Source organism: Ctenopharyngodon idella, chromosome 18, assembly GCF_019924925.1.
Source record: "Ctenopharyngodon idella isolate HZGC_01 chromosome 18, HZGC01, whole genome shotgun sequence".
Classification (NCBI taxonomy): Eukaryota; Metazoa; Chordata; class Actinopteri; order Cypriniformes; family Xenocyprididae; genus Ctenopharyngodon; species Ctenopharyngodon idella.
In genome coordinates, this window is record NC_067237.1 from 24,274,725 (window position 1) to 24,295,460 (window position 20,736).

The 20,736-nt window shown below is 36.6% G+C and overlaps 2 protein-coding genes across 6 annotated transcripts in view; one reads left to right on the forward strand and one right to left on the reverse strand.

The window, feature by feature from the left end:
- Positions 1-505: 505 nt before the first annotated feature.
- On the reverse strand, positions 506-13,806 carry trhr2 (thyrotropin releasing hormone receptor 2). 2 transcript variants are annotated; one of them, XM_051870397.1, is made up of 4 exons: positions 13,661-13,806; positions 10,942-11,337; positions 8,658-9,075; positions 506-1,291 (listed from the first exon to the last, which is right to left on the reverse strand). In XM_051870397.1, the coding sequence occupies exons 2-4, from the start codon at positions 11,325-11,327 to the stop codon at positions 590-592; spliced, it is 1,506 nt and encodes a 501-aa protein (XP_051726357.1). In that variant the 5' UTR covers positions 11,328-11,337; positions 13,661-13,806; the 3' UTR covers positions 506-589. The 2 variants fall into 2 exon arrangements, with proteins under 2 accessions (XP_051726357.1, XP_051726356.1); XM_051870396.1 differs by having other exon boundaries at positions 10,942-11,669; positions 13,661-13,792.
- A 2,237-nt stretch (positions 13,807-16,043) lies between these two features.
- The window catches only part of zc3h18 (zinc finger CCCH-type containing 18), a 37,986-nt gene continuing 33,293 nt past the window's right edge, over positions 16,044-20,736 (forward strand). For 3 of the 4 annotated variants that reach the window (XM_051870087.1, XM_051870089.1, XM_051870090.1), the window contains exons 1-3: positions 16,044-16,224; positions 17,490-18,382; positions 19,287-19,371. In XM_051870087.1, the coding sequence (XP_051726047.1) occupies positions 17,501-18,382; positions 19,287-19,371 (967 nt within the window). In that variant the 5' untranslated portion in view covers positions 16,044-16,224; positions 17,490-17,500. The other variant, XM_051870088.1, reaches the window with a different exon arrangement.

Below are 20,736 nucleotides of genomic sequence, written 5' to 3' on the forward strand. Positions count from 1 at the left end.
TAAGTACAATTTACCTTGATCTTCAAATTCAAAAAGTTTTGCTTAATGCATCGTGTTTCCTTCTGGTGTATCAGTGAATGTTTGTACATTTTTTAATAGTTGTGTTTGAGTCCCTCAATTGTCCTCAGTGTGAAAAGATGGATCTCAAAATCATTCAGTCACTGCTGGAAAGGGTTCAAATATGCAAAAAATGCTTGAAAACTGAAGAATTTGCAGGACCTGGAGGATTTTTCTGAAGAACACTGGCCAGTTTAATTGCTCAAAACAAACAAGGGACTCATGAACAACCATCACAAAACAAAAAAACTGTTGTAGATCATCCAGGTAACCACACACAGTATTAAGAATCAATGGTTCACAAACTTTTGAACTGGGTCATTTTAATAAATTCAGCTATTTTTTTTTTTGTATTGTGGATTATATTTAAACATCTTTTATGTAAAATATCTAACTCAGGACAGTACTAAATAAAAAATAACATGCATTTTATATGATCTCTCTTATTTTGTTAAAATTATTCACATTTTCACAGATTCTGCAAGTGGTTCACATACTTTTTCTTGAAACTGTTTAAATATAGTATACTGATCTATACAATGCTGTGATTTAGCTCTGTGTCATTCTGTCTAGCTTCCCCCAGAGTGGATTTGAATTCACCGCAGGCTAGCTGTGTCTGCTCTGTGTTGCTCATGTCAGCGATAATATCCTGAGTAGTATTAGCGCTTTCCTCCATTATTTTCCCATTATCATTAATCTTGCTCATGTCCACGTTCTCCACTGTAGGCATCTCCTTGTCTACTGAGGTTTTCAATTCATCTATGTTGCAGTTTTCAACTGCATTTTTGTTGATGCCTGGATCAATCTCATTTTTTACGCCATCGCTAATTAGCTTGTCCATATTTTTCTTGTTCTCCATGCCTTTGTTTTGTTTCTGCTCAGGAGTGACTGAACCAATTTTCTTAGGTGTGTCTCTGGTGCCGTTGGTGTTGCTGCAAAGTCGGGGGTCTCTTCCTAGGCTGTATCCGCTCTGGAGCATGGAGAGTGTCCGCTGGTGCAAGTCTTCCCTATGGCAGCGGTACAGCCCACGGAAGGCCGAGCGAAACTTCTGGGACATCAGGTTGTAAACGACAGGGTTGATTGCACTGTTGGCGTAAATGCAGGTCCTGCAGAAGAGCAGGAACCAGGCGTCCAGGTATGGCGTGCTCACAAAGGAGTTAATGAGAACCAGGGTCCTGTACGGCATCCACAGCAGGGCGAAGAGCACAACCACCACTGCCAGCATCTTTGTGACCTGAAGAGGCGAGAAATGATAAAAGTGGTTCTTTGAAGTTTCTATATGTAATCACATACAGCAAATGTAATTAAGTTCAAAGTTCAAATGTGAGCTCAAAGCTTATGAATTCAGAAGACTCCCTTTTCAGTATTTCTAACAATAACGGCAAACATGTTCCTCATGGTCACATATTGCTCTATTTTTTAACAAGCTGTTTTTCGTGCCATTGACAGGAAGTTGTTAATAGTGTGAACAGATGTTCATGTGCTAATTTAACCTTACTCCTTTGAACAGTTTATTTTAATGATATGAATCTTGAATATTTTCTTGTAGCAAGTTACAGTGTTTGTATAACAAGATAAAAATCCTGACATTTGACTTTTTAAACTGCGACGGACAAAATGCAGAAAGAGAAGGATGATAGCAATGTTTCAGTCTGTTTCTATTCTGTTCTATTTATTTTTATTTAATTCTTTTACACTACTGTTATGAAAATAATCAGAAATGTTTCTTGAGCACCAAATCAGCATATTAGAATGATTTATGAAGGATCATGTGACACTGAAGACTGAAGTACTGGCTGCTAAAAATTCATTACATTTAAAATATATATTTCACTGTTTTCCTTTATTTAATCAAATAAATGCTGATTTGGAAGCATTAGAGACTTTAAAATATATTTAAGATATACTGTAACATAACATATAACAAAGATACTATTTATTTTAGCAACATATTTATTTTTTTGTTTAATAAATGTTAAGATTTTAAGACGGAAAAACAAGCTACAACAAATAGTTAAGCTTAAATTAGCTGATTCATAAACATATCTACTGGAAAAAGAGGCCTACTGTAATCTATTAATAATTTTCAACTCTTCAATGGGGACGTATAATGCCCCTTTTTACAAGATGTAATATAAGTCTCAGGTGTCCCCAGAATGTGTCTGTGAAGTTTCAGCTCAAAATTCCCCAGAGATCATTTATTATACCATGTTGTAAATACCTATGGTTGAGTGCTAGCAAAACATGCTGTTTTCGTGCATGTGTATTTAAATGCAAATGAGCTGCTGCTCCCTGCCCCCTATCCAGAATTGTGCTTCCTTCAATCACAGCTCCCGCATGCATTGGATACTCTGCTAAATACTAACAAGACATATGCTTGGTTTTGATTATCATCTCTATCATGATCACGCTCAGGGACATTGCAGTTCTTCTTCATCATGAAAATTTATTATCTGCATGCGTTTTGAAGCTATATCAGTTTAAAGGGTTAGTTCACCAAAAAATGAAAATAATGTCATTAATTACTCACCCTCATGTCGTTCCACACCCCGTAAGGCCTCCGTTCATCTTCTGAACACAAATTAAGATATTTTGATTAAATCCGATGGCTCAGTGAGGCCTGCATTCAAAGCAATGACACTTCCTCTCTCAAGATCCATTAATGTACTAAAAACATATTTAAATCAGTTCATGTGACTACAGTGGTTCAATCTTAATATTATAAAGTGACGAGAATACTTTTTGTGCGCCCAAAAAAACAAAATAACGACTTTTCAACTATATAGTGATGTGATTTCAAAACACTGCTTCGGAGCTTTACAAATCGAATCAGTGACTCGGATCTCCTATCAAACGGCTAAACTGCTGAAATCACGTGACTTTGGCGCTCCGAGTCACTGATTCGATTCGTAAAGCTCCGAAGCAGTGTTTTGAAATCGGTCCATCACTATATTTTTGAAAAGTCGTTATTTTGTTTTTTTGGCGCACAAAAAGTATTCTCGTCGCTTTATAATATTAACATAGAACCACTGAAGTCACATGAACTATTTTAAATATGTTCTTAGTACCTTTATGGATCTTGAGAGAGGAAGTGTCATTGCTGGCTATGCAGGCCTCACTGAGCCATCGGATTTAATCAAAATATCTTAATTTGTGTTCCGAAGATGAATGAAGGCCTTACGGATGTAGAACGACATGAGGGTGAGTAATAAATGACTGTCAGAATGACAGTCATGACTGCTGGCTGACAGAAGGCACGTCTCGTAAGTATTAAACTAACTCCTCTTTCACGTTTTATTGTGCTTAAACTGCAAAATAAACAAGGTTATGTCAAAAACACAGCTCACATAAACACAGTCGGTTATGTCTGTGAACGTAAACAGCAGGGACAGAAATTGTATGTATATTAGATCTGTAGCGCATTCCCTTCAAAAGTAAAACTAAACCACTGCGTCTTCGGCGGCTCAGATGTCAGGAGTAAATGAAGACGATGTTCATTTTTACATCTAACAACAAAACACCTCAATCGCTTTCTTGCCGCTACAGCTGAGACACAATGGCGGACTGTGTGCAACTTGCTCAGGGCAGGGTCTATGCTAATACGGCAGTGTCTGTCAACAGTCGTGGGCGGGGCCTGTACACAGTGACATCACTCTGTACAGAATCTGCAAATGGCTTGTTCTGAGAAACTGTTATGATTTATAGGGATTTTAAAAAAGGAGTGGATGGATTTTTATCATTATAGGGTGCCTGTGTACACACACTGCCAACATGTTCAAACACCATGTAAAAGTGAATTTTGCATAATAGGTCCCCTTTAAAACTTATGCGCCCAAAACTGTCATAAGTCATGTTCACAATTTCTACAACACATCAATGTTAACAAGCTAGATAATGTTACCATGGTAATGTTATAGCAGAATTCGCAGCAACAATGTTCAATAGATCAAAAGAAAACCTATAAACCCATATTTGCGCATCCAAGGCAGGAAAACACATGTACATGATCGATGAAAATAATGCATAATGACAACGCAATTTTTCCATGTCTTCTTGTTAGTGTATACAGTATATATTTAGAGGTATTTTTAGAGAAAATGTACAAACAGGCTTAGACAGAGTGCTTTAAGTTACATTAGAAAAAAAAAAAATTCATCCTTATCTAGATCTCAAAAAGACACAATTACATATTACATTATTGTTCATGGCATGAAAACAGAGGGATCGGTAGAGAGAATGAGAGAGAGACAACAAGATGGAGACACTCAGTCAAACATCAGTCAAACATCATCTTTGTGTCAGTGACGGTTAACAGGCAAACACTGTTGAACCCCTGTGAGAAGGATGGAATATATCTACACTATGTTTTGACTGTCAAAGAAAACAAAGCAGTCCTCCCTAGTGTCTCCTTACTTAGTTCAAGCGACAAATAAATACAAAAATTCCTCACATTAACATTCACAGGGACTCCTCTGGGGTTCGAGCGCACTCATTGTCTCATGCTGGAGATAGACAACCGGTGACGGAGACCTTCAATAATAATGACAAAATTGTCTGCACAACAAAGCATCTAATTGAAGCTGTGTGGGGCTGGGAGGAGCTCCTTTAATTAACAAAGCAGGAGATAATGACTGCATGACTGGCAGTGACAATTTGAATATGTATTTGGAATATCTGGTTATTGTGATTGCTTATCAATGGAAAACAAGGTCTTAACACAGCACAAACAAAGCCGGCTGCTACTCATGATTAGGTTAAATAAAGGGGAGCCTCTACTGTAGTGATGACTTTATCAGATTCCTAGGAGAGATAACTTCACTCAACCACTGCGGTGGCACAGGCATCTTGAATCGTATTGAACTTTATGAAATTTGCAGATGAAGTGATCAAAGCGCTGGAGGTGCGGTGTAACCGAGGTACAAAAGCGAAAGAAAGGGAGCCGCTCTTTTAACCTCAAAGAGCATAATCTCTAGGAGTATTAAGCATACTTGAGTGAACATCACAAATCATATTATGCAAATGTTCCGCTCAAGTGGGGCCCTCTTGAATCTTCAGATTTTGATCTGAGGCTCACACGAGTCTCCACATAAGTGCACATTTGAGGTAAACACAGTCGCTGGGACACGTGCACGTAGGTCACCGCATGGTCTGAATTTCATGACATTATCTGTATATCTATACAGTTGTGGTTAGAATGGTTGGCACCCTTGGTAAATAAGAACAAAGAAGCCTGTTAAAATATATCTGCATTGTTAATTCTTTTGATCTTTTATTATAAAATTCTAAAAAGCTAACCTTTCATTGAAGTAAAAGAATTGGAAATGTGGGGAAAATCTCTTTAGGAAATAAATGTTTTTCTCCAAAAGACGTTGGCATCATTGGCACCTTTTTTTTTTTCAACCTTCTTTTGCCAAGATAACAGCTCTGAGTCTTCACCTATAATGCCTGATGAGTTTGGAGAACACCTGAGAAGAGATCAGAAACCATTCCTTCATACAGAATCTCTCCAGATGCTTCAGATTCCCAGCTCCATGTTAGTGCTTCTTGTCTTGAGTTCACCCCACTCATTTTCTATAGTGTTCAGGTCAGGGGACTGCATGGCCATGGCAGAAGCTTCATTTTGTGCTCAGTGAGCCATTTTTGTGTTTATTTTGGAACATTGTCCTGATGGATGATCCAGCCACGGCCTATTATAAGATTACTAACAGAGGTGGTTTCAGGTTTTGACTTTTTATTTGTTGGTATTTGATAGAATCCATGATGCCATGTATCTGAACAAGATGTCCAGGACCTCCAGGAGAAAAATAGGCCCACAACATTAAAGATCCAGCATGTATTTAACTGTGGTACTTTTTATCCCTGTGTGCACCAAACCCATCTGGTGGGTTTTCTGCCAAAAAACTATTTTTTCAGTTTCATCTGACCATAGAAGCCGGTCCTGGTCTGACAACTGAATATGCTGGAGATTGTTTATGGATGAGCGAGAAGGATTATTCTTGAAACCCTTCCGAACAACCTGCAGTGATGAAGGTGCAGTTTGATATTTTTTTAAAGTTCACCCAAAAACGAAAATTATCCCATGATTTACTCACCCTCAAGCCATGCTAGGTGTATAGGACTATCTTCTTTTTGACGAACACAATCGGAGATATATTTAAAAATATCCATAGTCCTCCAAGGTTTATAATGGTTGTGAATAAGGGGCCATGTTTTAAAACAACAACAACAACAACAACAAATGCATCCATCCATAATCAAAGTAATCCATACAGCTCCAGAGGGTTAATAAGGGCCTTTTGAAGCGAAGGGATGTGTTTTTGTAAGAAAAATATCCATATTTAAAACTTTATAAATTCAAATAACTAGCTTCCGGTGGATGACCGTACACATACTGCGCAAGTCGATTTTTCATTTTTGGGTGAACTATCCCTTTAAGGCTTTCTGACCCAGAGACTCAACTAATTTCTGCAATTCTCCAGCTGTGATCCTTAGAGTCTTCAGCCACTCAAACTCTCATCCTCACCGTGCAATAGGATGATACATACACATCCTCTTCCAGGCAGATTTGTAACATCTTTAGTTGATTGGAACTTCTTATGGTGGAAATGGTTTTATTCCTTGTGATGGATGATTAAGGGAATTTGGCCTTTGCGTTTCCTCATGTTTATACTCCTTTGGAACAAGAAGTCCTGGCTGGACAATGTCATGTTCCTAATCACCTAGTGATTTTCCCCCCACTTTTAATTCTTTTACTTCAATGAAAGGTTAGATTTTTGCAATGTTTTTAATGAAAGATCAAAAGGATAAACAATGTAGATTTATTTTTACAACCATCTTTGATCACATTTACCAAAGTTGGCAATAATTCTGACCACAACTATATATATATATATAAAACTGTACATTTATTTTATCTCAGCTATAGTTGCCAATGCAACATTTCTCATTTCTCATTAAGTATAGCATGCCACACTGTAAGTGCACTTCCGGTAAACACAGGGACACGTACATGTAAGGTCATAGAATGGCCTGAATTTCATGATAATATCCGTTCTCCCCTGTTTGACACTCCAATGAAGTCTAAACTATCATTAAAGTCTCAGGACTACAATAAGTATATCTGTATATCTTGCAGGGTTATTATCATAAAAAAAAAAAAAAAAAAAATCATTACTTGAAATTAAATAAAAGTTAACTGAAGTAAAATAAAATATAAAAAAACTTTATTTTAAATTTATTTAAAAACTTATATTATTTTAGCTAGTTGCCAGTGCAACATCTCATTTTCATTTAGTTTCAATTGTGATTGTGTAAATTCATCATCATTCAGAGCAAACATCCACATGCCTTTAAACCATAAATACATCGAAGATCTTCTGAAATTCTTGGCCTTTGCATGTCTTTCATGTTCTCATTGCATGCATAGATCATATCTCTAATATCTATGATCTATCACAGAGCCCATCATTCCAGTGTCACAACATAGCTGTGGCTGATGCAGTGATGGTAATGTAGACCCAGACTGTACCCTGATGGCCCCTAATGCCTCTCTTCTGATGAGATAGATCCTAATGATCTGCTTTATGATGATATTCGGCCATTATGTACCCTTTCACATAATAAAAAAAAGAGCTCAGATGTTTGGTCTGCATCCATATATGACTTTCTTTGCACAAAGTAGGTGCGCAAATATATTATTGTGCTGTATACAGCATTAAAAAAAAAAAAAAAAAAAAAACATTTAGAAAGCATTTAGTATAAATTCCACTTTGATGCTATCAGTAAAATGTGTTGGCAATGGTTCCATACATAACAGTATCAACCCAACAGACCTTTTCTTACACTCAGTTCACATGTATGTACAATTGGACCTTATTCACTGCACCTTAATATATAAACAACAAGTCAATAAATAGACTAGTGTAAGTCTTGTAAAGAATATACATCACTGGTTCATGAAAAATGACTTATGGTTCAGTTGTGAACGGCTCCTAAAGATTCACTGAATGAGTGAATCTGGTTCAAACCTCTGATTCGTGAGTGAATTCGAAGCTGTGAATTATTTTAACTGAATCATCAAAAATAATTGGTACCTAGAAATCATTTGTTTGTGACACAAAGGCTCACACTGTGTTTGTTGTTGGGTGAAGGAAATACTGCCGTGCACTCTATGTGATGATATTTTAAGTTTAAAATGGCCACCAGTGGCAACTAGGTTTTAAATGATTGTCTCTTTTTTATTATTACACCAAATTAGGCACTTGTACAAATTTAAATGGAATCAAATAAAAAATATATATATTTGACTTGATTATCTAAATTCTGCCAATTAAATGTGTCAATTTTAAACACTATTTTGAACTGCATCAGGAAAATATCAACACACTCTTCTTCCCACAAATTGACATTTAGTAGAGTGAAACATTCTTCTCAGAAAAAAGAACTGACCTTTCAAAAAACAAATATGAGATAATAATCATAAGGCACGGTACAGGAGAGGAGAACTGCCCCTCGTTTGCCCTGTACTGCAATCTCAGTGGATATCAAAATGCACAATTGTCTAAAAACAAACTTATGCAGAAACACACACACACACCTACCTGTTTCCGGGAAGAAAGCGCGCTCTTTGGCCGTCCCTGACGACCTCCTTTTCCGGCGTCCGCTGGTTCTTTGCAGCTCCTCCTGAGAGTGGGGGCGGTTATGGTGCCCGAATCTGGTGGGTGGGGCAGAGGATTCAGGTAAAGGATTCGGGCTATGAGACCATAAAGAGCGATGGCCAGAAGTAGCGGGATAACGTAGAAGATGGCGAAATCGATAAGGTAAATGGGCAGATAGAGGTCTCGAGAGACGCGGTAGCCGCACTGAACACGACCGTCAGGGTTCACCTGGATGTCCACCAGAAAGAGCCAGAGCATACAGTAGACACAGGTGAAAACCCACACCCCAGCAATGATGCGTTTGGCTCGGGAAACCGTACAGACAGTTTGTGCCCTCATTGGGTGACATATGGCGATGTATCTGTGGAACAAAGAGATGTTAGTAATGTATATTATTTAATTAAAAATATTCAACCCTCTGGTAAGCCTATTCCTCTTTTAGGGGTCACACTTGTGATCCTCTCTGGTCAAAACAGACAGAAGACATTAAGTTATGCAATAAGTAATGTACTATATTTCGATTCAGTAATACTTATTCTTTGATATTTTGTATTTTGAGTGGATTTAATGGTATTCACCTCTAAATTATGCACTATTTACTTTACATACTATTTTCAATTAACAGTGTTCAAGTTTAAAATAGAGCAAGGGTATTTCAAATCCAGTGCATAGAAGGTGGATTGGTGCTATCCGATGGAAAAAATAAAGAAAATCATTTGTAATACCATAGTCTAACCACTAGATGCCTGTATATATAAAGGATTGTGTATTCCTTAGTTGCTTACAAGTGTATTTTCAGACATTTTTTTTAGGTTTTACATTTGGATTTACATTTAGAGACATAATCTTCATCGTGGCTGATTGTAGATTGTACCCAATAAAATGGCTTTTTGTTTTCCCTCTGTAATTTCCCATTCATTTCCTATTGTGGTCAAAGATCACAAGTTTGACTTTTATATAAGATTTATTTAGTTTTTTCTAATCATGTCCACGATTTTTTGTGTTCACATAACAAGTGCCACAAAATTCACAAAGTTTCGTACAATTTTGATGAAGTAAAAAAAAAAATTGTAAAAAATTCATGACTGAAGACCACCAGAAGGTTAAATATTAATATTTAAAATGCTGAAATCCTTCATGGCAAAAAGAGAAAAGATATTAACTTGTCAATTTTGTTTGTATACCCAACGCATAAGTAATAAGCCACAAAGACTATCAATATTCATTAGACTTCTTAGGGCATTTTATATTATCTTCATTTTATTTCACTTATTTTAACTTAAAGGATTAGTTCACTTCAGAATTAAAATTTCCTGATAATTTACTCACCCCCATGTCATCCAAGATGTTTATGTCTTTCTTTTATTCAGTCGAAAAGAAATTAAGGTTTTTGAGGAAAACATTCCAGGATTTTTCTCCATATAGTGGACTTCACTGGGGTACAACAGGTTGAAGGTCAAAATTGCGGTTTCAATGCAGCTTCAAAGGGCTCTACATGATCCCAGCCGAGGAATAAGGGTCTTATCTAGCAAAGAAAAAAAAAAAATATATATACTTCTTAACCACAAATGCTCGTCTTGCACTGCTCTGTGATGTGCCATGCATTACGTAATCACGTTGGAAAGGTCTAGGTGAAAGTACCGCGTTAGGGCGAAAAACTCCATCTCATTTTCTCCTCCAAATTCAAAATCGTCTGACATCGTTGTTTTACCTTTTTTTGGAAAGGGCGTTTGACTTAGCACTTTGCACGTTTGCTTTGTAAACACTGGATCGGTACTTCCGCCTACGTCACGCGTGACCTTTACAACGTTATTACATAATACGCGGCGCATCGCAGAGCAGTGCAAGACGAGCATTTGTGGTTAAAAAGGTTTTGTGGTTTTATATATATTATATATATTTTTTTTTTTGTTTAGAAAATGACCAATCGTTTCACTAGATAAGTCCCTTATTCCTTAGCTGGGGTTGTGTAGAGCCCTTTGAAGCTGCATTGAAACTGCAATTTGGACCTTCAACACGTTGGTTCCCATTGAAGTCCACTATATGGAAAAAAATCCTGGAATGTTTTCCTAAAAAACCTTAATTTATTTTCGACTGAACAAAGAAAGTCATAAACATCTTGGATGACATTGGGGTGAGTAAATTATCAGGAAATTTTAATTCTGAAGTGAACAAATTCTTTAATTTCATCCAGTTTTATGTTACTTCCTTTCATTTTAAGTCTTACCTCTCCACAGTGAAAGCTGTGATTGAACAGGAGGACACGTTAATGCCAAGGTACTGGAAGTAAGTGATGCCCAGGCACCCAGCATGCCCGTACACCCAGGTAGCCATCAGGCTCTCAGAGATGTTTGGCAGACCCGCGGCCACCAGAACCATCAGGTCCGCCACCGCAAGGCTCACCAGATAGCAGTTGGTGGGTGTACGCATGTGGCGTGTGGTAAGAACCACCATCACAACCATGATGTTTCCCACTATTCCCACGCCACACACCAGCAGCACCAGGAACACAGATACGGTCTTATACTCCAGGGACTCAGACACAGGGTCCCCAGGCCCCACCAGGGAGATGTTGGTGGGAGTGTCCATTCTGGAGCTTACATTTTCTGGCATGATTAGTCCTCTTGATGTAAATACATATAGGATGAGAAGGAACAGTCAGAAATCAAATTGGTGGAGGATTAAGAAAGCAGAATAGAATCTGTTTGTTGTTCAAAACACTAAAGAAGGTATAAAAACTATCTATTCAGTTCCAGCTTTTATTGATGGTCTTTTCTCTTATTAAGTATCTTGTTTAATTTTCTTGGCTTCAAACACATAATGATGTTCCTCTGCTGACTGCAACCCATTATTTCTTCAGTGTTAATCTGTAACAGTATCCTTCCATTAAAAGTGGAATCCAGAGTAATTTTTTTTTTTCACACGTTAATGCAATCGTCCATCCAATTGATCAACCTGGAATAAAGTCAGCAGGGAGAAAGCAAGTCTCAATCACTGTTAAAAGGATTTCATAGCCGTCTGTTAATTGCTAAATAACAGTCCATTTCATCTGGCACAAAAAGATAAGCCTGAACGCAGAAGTACAAGAGTTGGGAGCATCACATATTAAAATAACATGATGCAGACTAACATAGACTTCCTATTTGTTCTCTTTACAAATATTCCCATAACACTTGCTCTAGTAAGGATTTTAGGAGACTTCCTCTGAACATTATTGAGACAGGATGAGAAGCTTTTAATTATTCAAATGAGACATTTTAAGTGGTGCACAGCGATAAGTAGGAAAAATCACAGAAAGACTTAAAGCCACACAGCTGCTGTGGCAAATGGCATGTTTAATAACCAAAAATCTTTAAATCAAATGCAACCTCTATAATGTTTTTATTCTGTGCATTGAATGATCTTACAAATTGAATGATCTTCATTCAAATGAACTCACTGTTTTTCAGTGTGTATATTGCATAAAAGACTGCAAATCTCTGCTGTATGCTCATCATAATGCAACAACACAATGTTTACCAAAAATATTCTTTTGATTACATATTTGAACATTAATTCTAGTCTGAAAATAGTGTTTTGAAATTCATTAAAGCCACTAAATAGGGCCAAAACGTGGTACACAGAAGCTTGAAAAATCCAGACATCTGTTGCTCTTTTCAGCTGTCTCTTTGCCTTGTAAATAAGACTGCACTGCCTCTCGGGGCTTCCCTAATAAATTGAGGTGGACACGATGTGAAAAGTAATTTAACTCAATCCCGACTTCCCAACCCTGCAAAACCCTGCTCGGACTTCATCTTACTCTATTTCATATTCCATTATTACTGCTCTGGCAATGCAAATATGGACAAGAGCTCTGCGGTTTCCAATCATGTAAACTGAAGAGGGAAACAAATGTGTGTGTCCCTAGTATGCCGTCTTTGCATGAATTAAAAAAATTACATGATTTTTTGTATGAGGGACATGTTTGAAATTGAAGAAAAAAAATCTTAAGATTATAAAGTTAAATGTTATTAATAATTATATGTAAATAATAATGCTTTTCAACAGAAGCACTATAATATTCTACTGTCACATAGGCTATATAAAGAAGAGCTCTTCCTTTTTTTTTTTCTCTGAGCTTGATTCAGAGATTTCCATTAATGGTGAAAGTCAGGCGTGCTGCTATGAAATGGGCTGTCATTCACATTTGCTTAGCTCTCCTAATTGACTGTATCACTACCAGAATCATAAATCAGTAGAATGCGCTCTAAGGAAAACAACACGGCTGTGTCTTACAACCTAGTGAGCTAGACAGCATTTTGGGGGCGCCACAGGTTTGTTCCAAAAACGCTGTCTAGGTAGGGAGCTCACTATTTAGGTAGACAGCCTAGTGTTGATGTAAAGAATCACCGTCTCTCTTATATTTGTGCCTGAACAGGAAAGCAGATGTTTCATTAATCCTCTGTAAATAATTATAGTTCTCGACTGACCACGTAAAAACGAATAATTCAGAGTTTTGCACATTTTTAAAGTAGTAACATTAATTTTGCAATACAGTTTGGCGGCTTGAAGATTATGTGAACTTGAGAACCTCAAATCTATTTTCAAAAATATGTATGCTCTGCTTGTAATGTTTATATCGCAATATATGAAAGATTCAGTTGTATATTTTATCTCATTTTATGAACATTAGTAATCATTAGCACCGAGGTGTTCTATCTGAACCGTTGGCTATTACACAGACTTGAACGAAACAAGAATTTCAGTATTGTAAAACATAGCTCATAAGCCATTTGTCTTAGAAAATGCTTACAATATAAGCTAAAAGTTCATATTATATAAATACACATTTGTCTTCAAAAATACTTTTAGTAACGGAGTTATGCAAAAAGAAAATCGATTAAATTTTCGTATTATGGAAACTGACATCGATAACTTCTCAAGATAGAGAATAAAGCGTCTCTTACCAGACATCATTCTTGTAGAGTGGAACCAAAACAGCTCTCATGCAGTGTCGGCTGTAAACCCCTGATGAAAAAACAAAATGCACTGATATGAAGTATTTGACATGACGAGCAAATAATCTGATCTTGTACAGGAGCGCTAGTAAATGCACTATTTTAACTGTAGATACCTTCATTACAATAGCGTCCCCTAGTGGAAGAGCTCGCTGGTAATTCGTGTATCTTGAGTTATTTGAGGCACACTATTTGAGGCACACTAGGCTATAATTAAAGGTGCACACAAAGTTCTACGCCCAAAGAAATGAATGGTACTTTTGAAAAATGTACACTTACATGATAAGGACACATGATAACTTTGTTGTGACTTCTTTTCTACTTTGTCCAAGGCCTATTATTAATATCAAATGGAAGTTGCGATAGTCTTCTTGTTAAGTTGATGTAAGGAATACTGTTTCCGGGTCCAAGCCTTCACTCATTTCAAGTGAAAATACTTCATGTTACACATTTATGGTAAGCTTAAAGGGTTTTGGTTCACCCAAAAATGAAAATTCTGTTATTAATTACTCAACCTCATGTCGTTCCATACCTGTAAGACTTCGTTCATCTTCAGAACACAAATGAAGATATTTTTAATAAAAATCTGAGCGATTTCTGTCCCTCCATTGACAGCTATGCAACTACTTTGATGCTTTAAAAAGTTCATAAAGAGATCATAAAACTAATCCATATGAATTGAGCGGTTTAGTCCAAATTTTCTGAAGAGACACGATTGCTTTAGAGGCTAAACAGATTTAATTTAGGCTTTTATTCACATATAAACATTCATCAACTCGCACATCATGGTAAACGAAAGCTCAAGCATGTTCGCTTGACGTGTGAGAACCAATGAGGTTTATTCTCATGTGTTACGCAGCACGTTTTATAGAGCCCTGCACATGACATGCAGGAAAAAATTAATAGGCTAAATCGTGCGCACACTTTACTAAGTCGTTCCCTCAATTTATAAATCGTGTGCACAATTTACTTATTAGTTCCCATGATTTACTAAATCGTGCGCACGATTTAGCAAATCGAGGGAACAAAATTGTAAATCGTGCGCACAATTTACTTTTTTTTTTCTGCATGTCATGTGCAGGGCTCCATAACGTTTGAGCTTCCGCAAGAGGTTTGTTCTTGCATGTCAAGCAGGTTTGGTTGAGCTTGTTTATGTTCAATGTTTATATGTGAATAAAAGCCTACATTAAACCTGGTCATCATATAAAGTAATCGTGTCTCTTCAGAAATTTGGGACTAAACTGCTCAATTCATATGGATTAGTTTTACAATCTCTTTATGAATTTTTTGAAGCGTCAAAGCGGTAGTTGTGTAGCTGTCAATGGAGGGACAGAAATTGCTTAGTTTGCTGTTTGGAACAACATTTGACGTTTGGACCCATGAAACGGTGACGTCAGACTTAATGAGCTGATTCTCAAGAAACAAGAAAAAATGTAGGGACTTATGCCAGTAAACGTCATCAGAGAAGAGAAGAGATGATGCTGCATGTGGAAAGGAAACTTATTTTGATAAAAGATTACAAGGGCATATACTTAAAACAACAACAACAACAACAAAAAAACAGTATGGATAAATAATTTATAGCTATTAAAAACTGCAATATTTCATAAAAATAGGCTAGTCAATTTTGCTTTCATGGTGACTTTAAATATGAATTGTTTGTGAAAAAAATAATTAAGTACAGTAAATACTGCAATATTCCATAAAAAATATTATGTATTCATTCATTTATGCATATCTGCATTTTTGAATTAATTTATTTCAGCATTTATTTATTTATTTATTCATTTATTTATTTATTTCAGCATTTAATTATTTATTTATTTATTCATTTATTTATTTATTTCAGCATTTATTTATTTATTTATTTCGTCATTTATTTATTTCGTCATTTATTTATTTATTTATTCATTCACTTATTTACTTATGTATTTCTACATTTATTTATTTAATTCTGCATTTACGTATTTATTTATTTATTTATTTATTTATTTATTTATACGTAAGTCATTTCTCGTCCTCCATATAAAATCACCATGAAATCAAAATTGACAGTTCTTTTTTTTTTTTTTTATGGAATATTGCAGTATTTACTGTTTTTTTTTAAATGATATTTTAATGTTTTAAATGATATTTGAAACCTCATTTTTCTCCTTTTATATAATCTATTCTTTTTACGTAATTTTCGTTTATGTGTGTTCATGATATTATGCCTCAGTATATTTCTTTATATGTTGTATACTTAATATGTTTCTTAGTAATAATTTAATAATATCTTACTTTCTATTACTTGTTTTATATTCAATGAAAAAAAAAACATTTTGTCGAGCTTTGATGACGTCTGTGTAATGGCCGCTCTCACTGTGTCGTGCAGGGTTTATGCATTTCTCCGTTAGAGAAAAATAAGAACCCCAGACAGATCGTTCACTGTTTGAACACAGTCACCCCAAGGAAAGAGACCGGGTGACTCCCTACACTGAGACCCTGTCTCTCGAGACTCTGTGGTTTGAAAGGTGACCGAATGTGTTTTAATACGCGATGTCCGTGTGTTGTGCAGGAGGGAACGCTTTATTGTTGCATGAGATTTTAGCCAGTGCGCATCGAAGAAACATCGTGCAACGCCGTAACTCGCGAATTTAGATTTAGAAAGTAACGTATGTGTTATTTAAACTCAAGTCTCGGCGTTTAAGCGGCGCGGTCGTTCTGAAAATGTCGGAAATGGTATCGTTTTCTAGTGTGCGGGCAGGATTCGGGCCTGTTAGCCGCATCGCCATCAACGAGCTCTCCGATTAAAGATAAAGCGGCTAGTAAGACATGTGTCGGTCTCCCTCTCATGAATCCATTGCCTTAAATCTGAGAAGGTAAACAAGTTCCAGATGATTCAATGATTGGCCTTTGTGTGGTATGGAAAGTTGATTTTTAAAGTTTGAATGCGGTTAAGCTATTTTACGTTAGCAGGCTAATAAAGAGGTGTTATTATGGAAGAACTAGTAAGGTAATTTATTCGTTTAATAAGAGCTATATTTATGCAGAACTACCCTTAAGAAAATATCATGGTAACTATATTTTTCACCTAAATAACACTGATATTAAAGTGATTGTTACTTTAATGAAACTGTTAACTTTGTGTTAGCCACTACTGTCATTAAAAAATATACATGTTAACGACAAAAGTATTCTGAAAGCCAGTTTAGTATATAAGATATCTACCGCAGTTTTTTTTTTTTTTTTTTAATTTTACAAACAATAGCTCGTTTTAAAAAACAAAACAAAAAAACACCTTAAAGTTTCTTGATATGTTGACAATAGAAATATCTATAATGCTTTTGTTTAGTATAAAGTCAACCGTCAGATAGCCAAAGCATTAACACTGACCTTATTTTTGTTTGTTTGTAGGATGAGTTTTAGAAGCCAGTTGGTTATAAAATCATTTTTAAAGCATTTTTTTTTTTTTTTTTTTTAAAAGTGTAATATTTATTTAAAAGTACATGCCAAATATGTTTGTTCTAAAAAGTGTTTTCAGTAGTGTCAGTAAGCAGAGCCCCTTGTGTGTTCTTGTCAAAACTGTTTCTGTGGTACAGTTTAGTGTGTTTTGTTTAGATTTTACCTGTATATTCCCACAAATATGTTATGGTATTATTTTAGCAAGTGTTGTAATTCTGCTGTGGAGGGTTTTTGAGGGTTGAAGGTAAATCGTCTGTTAACTTAGGAAGACTGTTTTGAATGTGCCTGATATTGTTGAATTAACTTTTTGGCTTCCATTGCATGTCTGCTTCAGAGTTCTTGCTGATGGATACGCCTGAGAGCCCCACCCAGTCCCCACAATCTCCTGAGGAGGAGGAGAAGGGTCTCTCCGACAACGAGCTGCTTGAGTCGCCTGAGTCCCCAGCAGAAGCAGACAAGGGAGTGTCAGACAGTGAGCTCTTGAATGATGATGAAAATGAACTACAGGAGGGAGGAGGAGACTCAGATTTTGAGGATGGAGACAGGGTAGTAGCTGGCAGAGAAGATCCAGAGGAGATTTCAGACCTGGAAGACTACAAGATGGACAGGGAGGAGAGAGAAGACATCCACCAACAAGACCTTGGTTTGACTGTCCGAGGAAGCAGGCAGAATGCTAGCCAGGAGGAGGAGGAGGAGGAGGAAGAAATCCTTGAGACGCCGAGATCACCGGATCCTGACTCACCGGGCCCAGAGCACGAGCGACCTTTTACCCCAGCGGAGGAAGAACGAGATGAGGAGGATGAGGCAACCACAAAGCCTGGTCTTGGCTGTGCAGAGCTTGAGGAAGATGATGATGAGGAAGAAGAGAGGAGGAGGCGGTTGAGGGCGGCGGCGGTGGTAGTGAAGGACGAATCTTCTGTGTCTAGAGATCTGGATGAGCATGAGCTGGATTATGACGAGGAGGTTCCAGAAGAGATGAGCGCTGCTGCTCCTGAGGAGGACGATGCAGAGAAGGGTCCCGCTGGGGAGGATGGAGAAGACGAGGAAGAGGATGATGAAGAGGAGGAGAAGAGACGGAAGAGAAAGGAAAGAAAACCAATTCTGCCTCCAGATAAAGACACACCGCTGAGAAAATCTGATGACTCAAGGGAAGGAGGCAGGAGAGATTCGTTCCGTGATAAAAAGAAAGAGGAAGATGATGGAGAGATTGATGAGGGAGAAATAGATGTAAGTATTTTGAAATCATTTATGATTCTTATGATTATAGGAGCTGTTCAATCTGTTCAGTTATGACAGTTGTAATGTTTTTGACGATGAAACTTTTGTATTCTTTCTTAGTAGCCTGAGTTTTTAGTTTTTAGGCAACATTTGTGGAAGTTTTGCATAATGCACAGATTTTTTTTTGTCTATTGTTTGACCAGGCCATAACAGTAGAGGGAGCCATTGAATGCAAGATATTTTTTTTTCGTTTCTAGAATCAAAAGAAATGACACGCTGCTGCTGAAGCAGATAATACTTAAACTCTCAATATGAAGTGATAACATAATAGACTAATTATATAATATGTAAATAAAATATATTTACACTACCATTCAAAAGTTTTGGGACAGTCAGATTTTATGTTCTTGAAAAAAAAGTCACCAAGGCTCTATTTATTCATTTTCCATTTAAAACATCAATATTTTGAAATATTATTTCAATTTAAAATGACTGTTTTCTATTTTAATATAATGTAATTTATTCCTGTGATGGCAAAGCTGAATAGCCAGTCTTCAGTGTCACATGATCCTTCAGAAATCAGTCTAATGTGTTGATTTGGTGCTCAAGAAACATTTTTTCTTTTTCTTTTTTTTTTTATCAATGTTGTAAACAGTTGTGCTGCTTAATATTTTTTTGGAAACTGTGATAGAAATAGAAATCTTTTGAAACATTGTGAAACTCTTTACTGACACTTTTGATCAATTGAATGCGTCCTTGCTGAATAATAATTTCTCATTAAAAAATCTTACTGACCCCAAACTTTTGAATGATAAATTAAATCACTTGCCCTTGATTTGGATTAAAACAAAAATATCAATAACCAGTCATTATAAATTGCTACTGTAAGAGGTGTTTTTCCTGTTCATTTCAGGATGATGACCTTGAAGAAGGGGAGGTCAAGGACCCCATGGACAGAAAGATCAGACCCCGACCCATCTGCAGGTTTTTCATGAAAGGTAGTTCTTCATTCATGTGCTTTCCTGAATGGTTATAAATCTGCTGATACAGTGTTTCTAAATGTCATGCTTCAGCTGATACTGGAACTAACTTTGACATACTTTCTTAGTAGTCTGAGTTTTTTTATGTAGCTTAAGGAAATAATAGAAAGCCTGTTATCATTAAGTAAAGTTGTTCAAGTTTTATATGCATGTCATTTGCTTTTAGTTTGTTCTGTGTATGCCCAAACTACAACAGTAGGGGGAGCAATTGAATACAGTATCTTTCACTTGAGCAAATTATTTTCAGAGCAAATCCAGCAAAACAGCAGATGGTTTTGATGTTAATGCGTTAAATTATTTAAAATGTATAAAACTATATATATATACGTACACACACTCATACTCACTGGCCACTTTATTAGCTACACCTTGCTAGTATATGGCTGGACCCTCTTTTGCCTTCAGAACAACCTTAATTTTTGTGGCATAGATTTTAAAAGTTGCCGGAAACATTCCTCAGAGATTTGTGTCCAGATTTGTCGGCTGCACATGATACGAATTTCCGAACCTGTCATGTTGTTTGTCAAATTCTGACCCTAGCATCTGAATGTCGCAGCAGAATTAGAGCCTCGTAAGACCAGGCAACATTTTTCCAATCTTCTATTGGTCAATTTTGTTGAGCAAGTGCAAATTGTAGCCTCAGTTTCCTGTTCTTAACTAACAGGAATGGCATCCGGTATGGTCTTCTGCTGCCGAAGCCCAATTGCTTCAAAGTTTGACGTGGTGTGCGTTCAGAGAGGTCTTCAGACCTCGGTTGTAACGAGTAGTTATTTGAGTTACTGTTGCCTTTCTATCAGCTCGAACCATTCTGGCCATTCTCCTCTGACCTCTGGCATCAACAAGGCATTTTCGCCCACAGAACTGCCGCTCACTGGATATTCTCTTTTTTCAGCCCATTCTATGTAAACACTAGAGATTGTGCAATCCCAGTAGATCAACAGTAGATCAAAATCCCAGTAGATCAACAGTTTCTGAAATACTTAGACCAGCTCGTCTGGCACCAACAACCATGCCAGTTTCAAAGTCACTTAAATCACCTTTCTTCCCTAGTCTTCAGCAGATCGTCTTGACCATGTCTAAATGCATAAATGCATTGAGTTTCTGCCATGTGATTAGCTGATTAGATATTTGCCTTAATTTTGTATTAGGGCTGTCAATAGATAAATTTTTTTTAATTGCACCCTTTTGTGCGTTTAATTACTTACCTATCATGAAATTAAGCATACATCATTTATATTGTTCATTTTGTAATCATTTGCTATATCCAGCCAAGTAAACTATCAGATTTAAGGTTGATTCTCACAAAACTGTATTTTCTGCAAG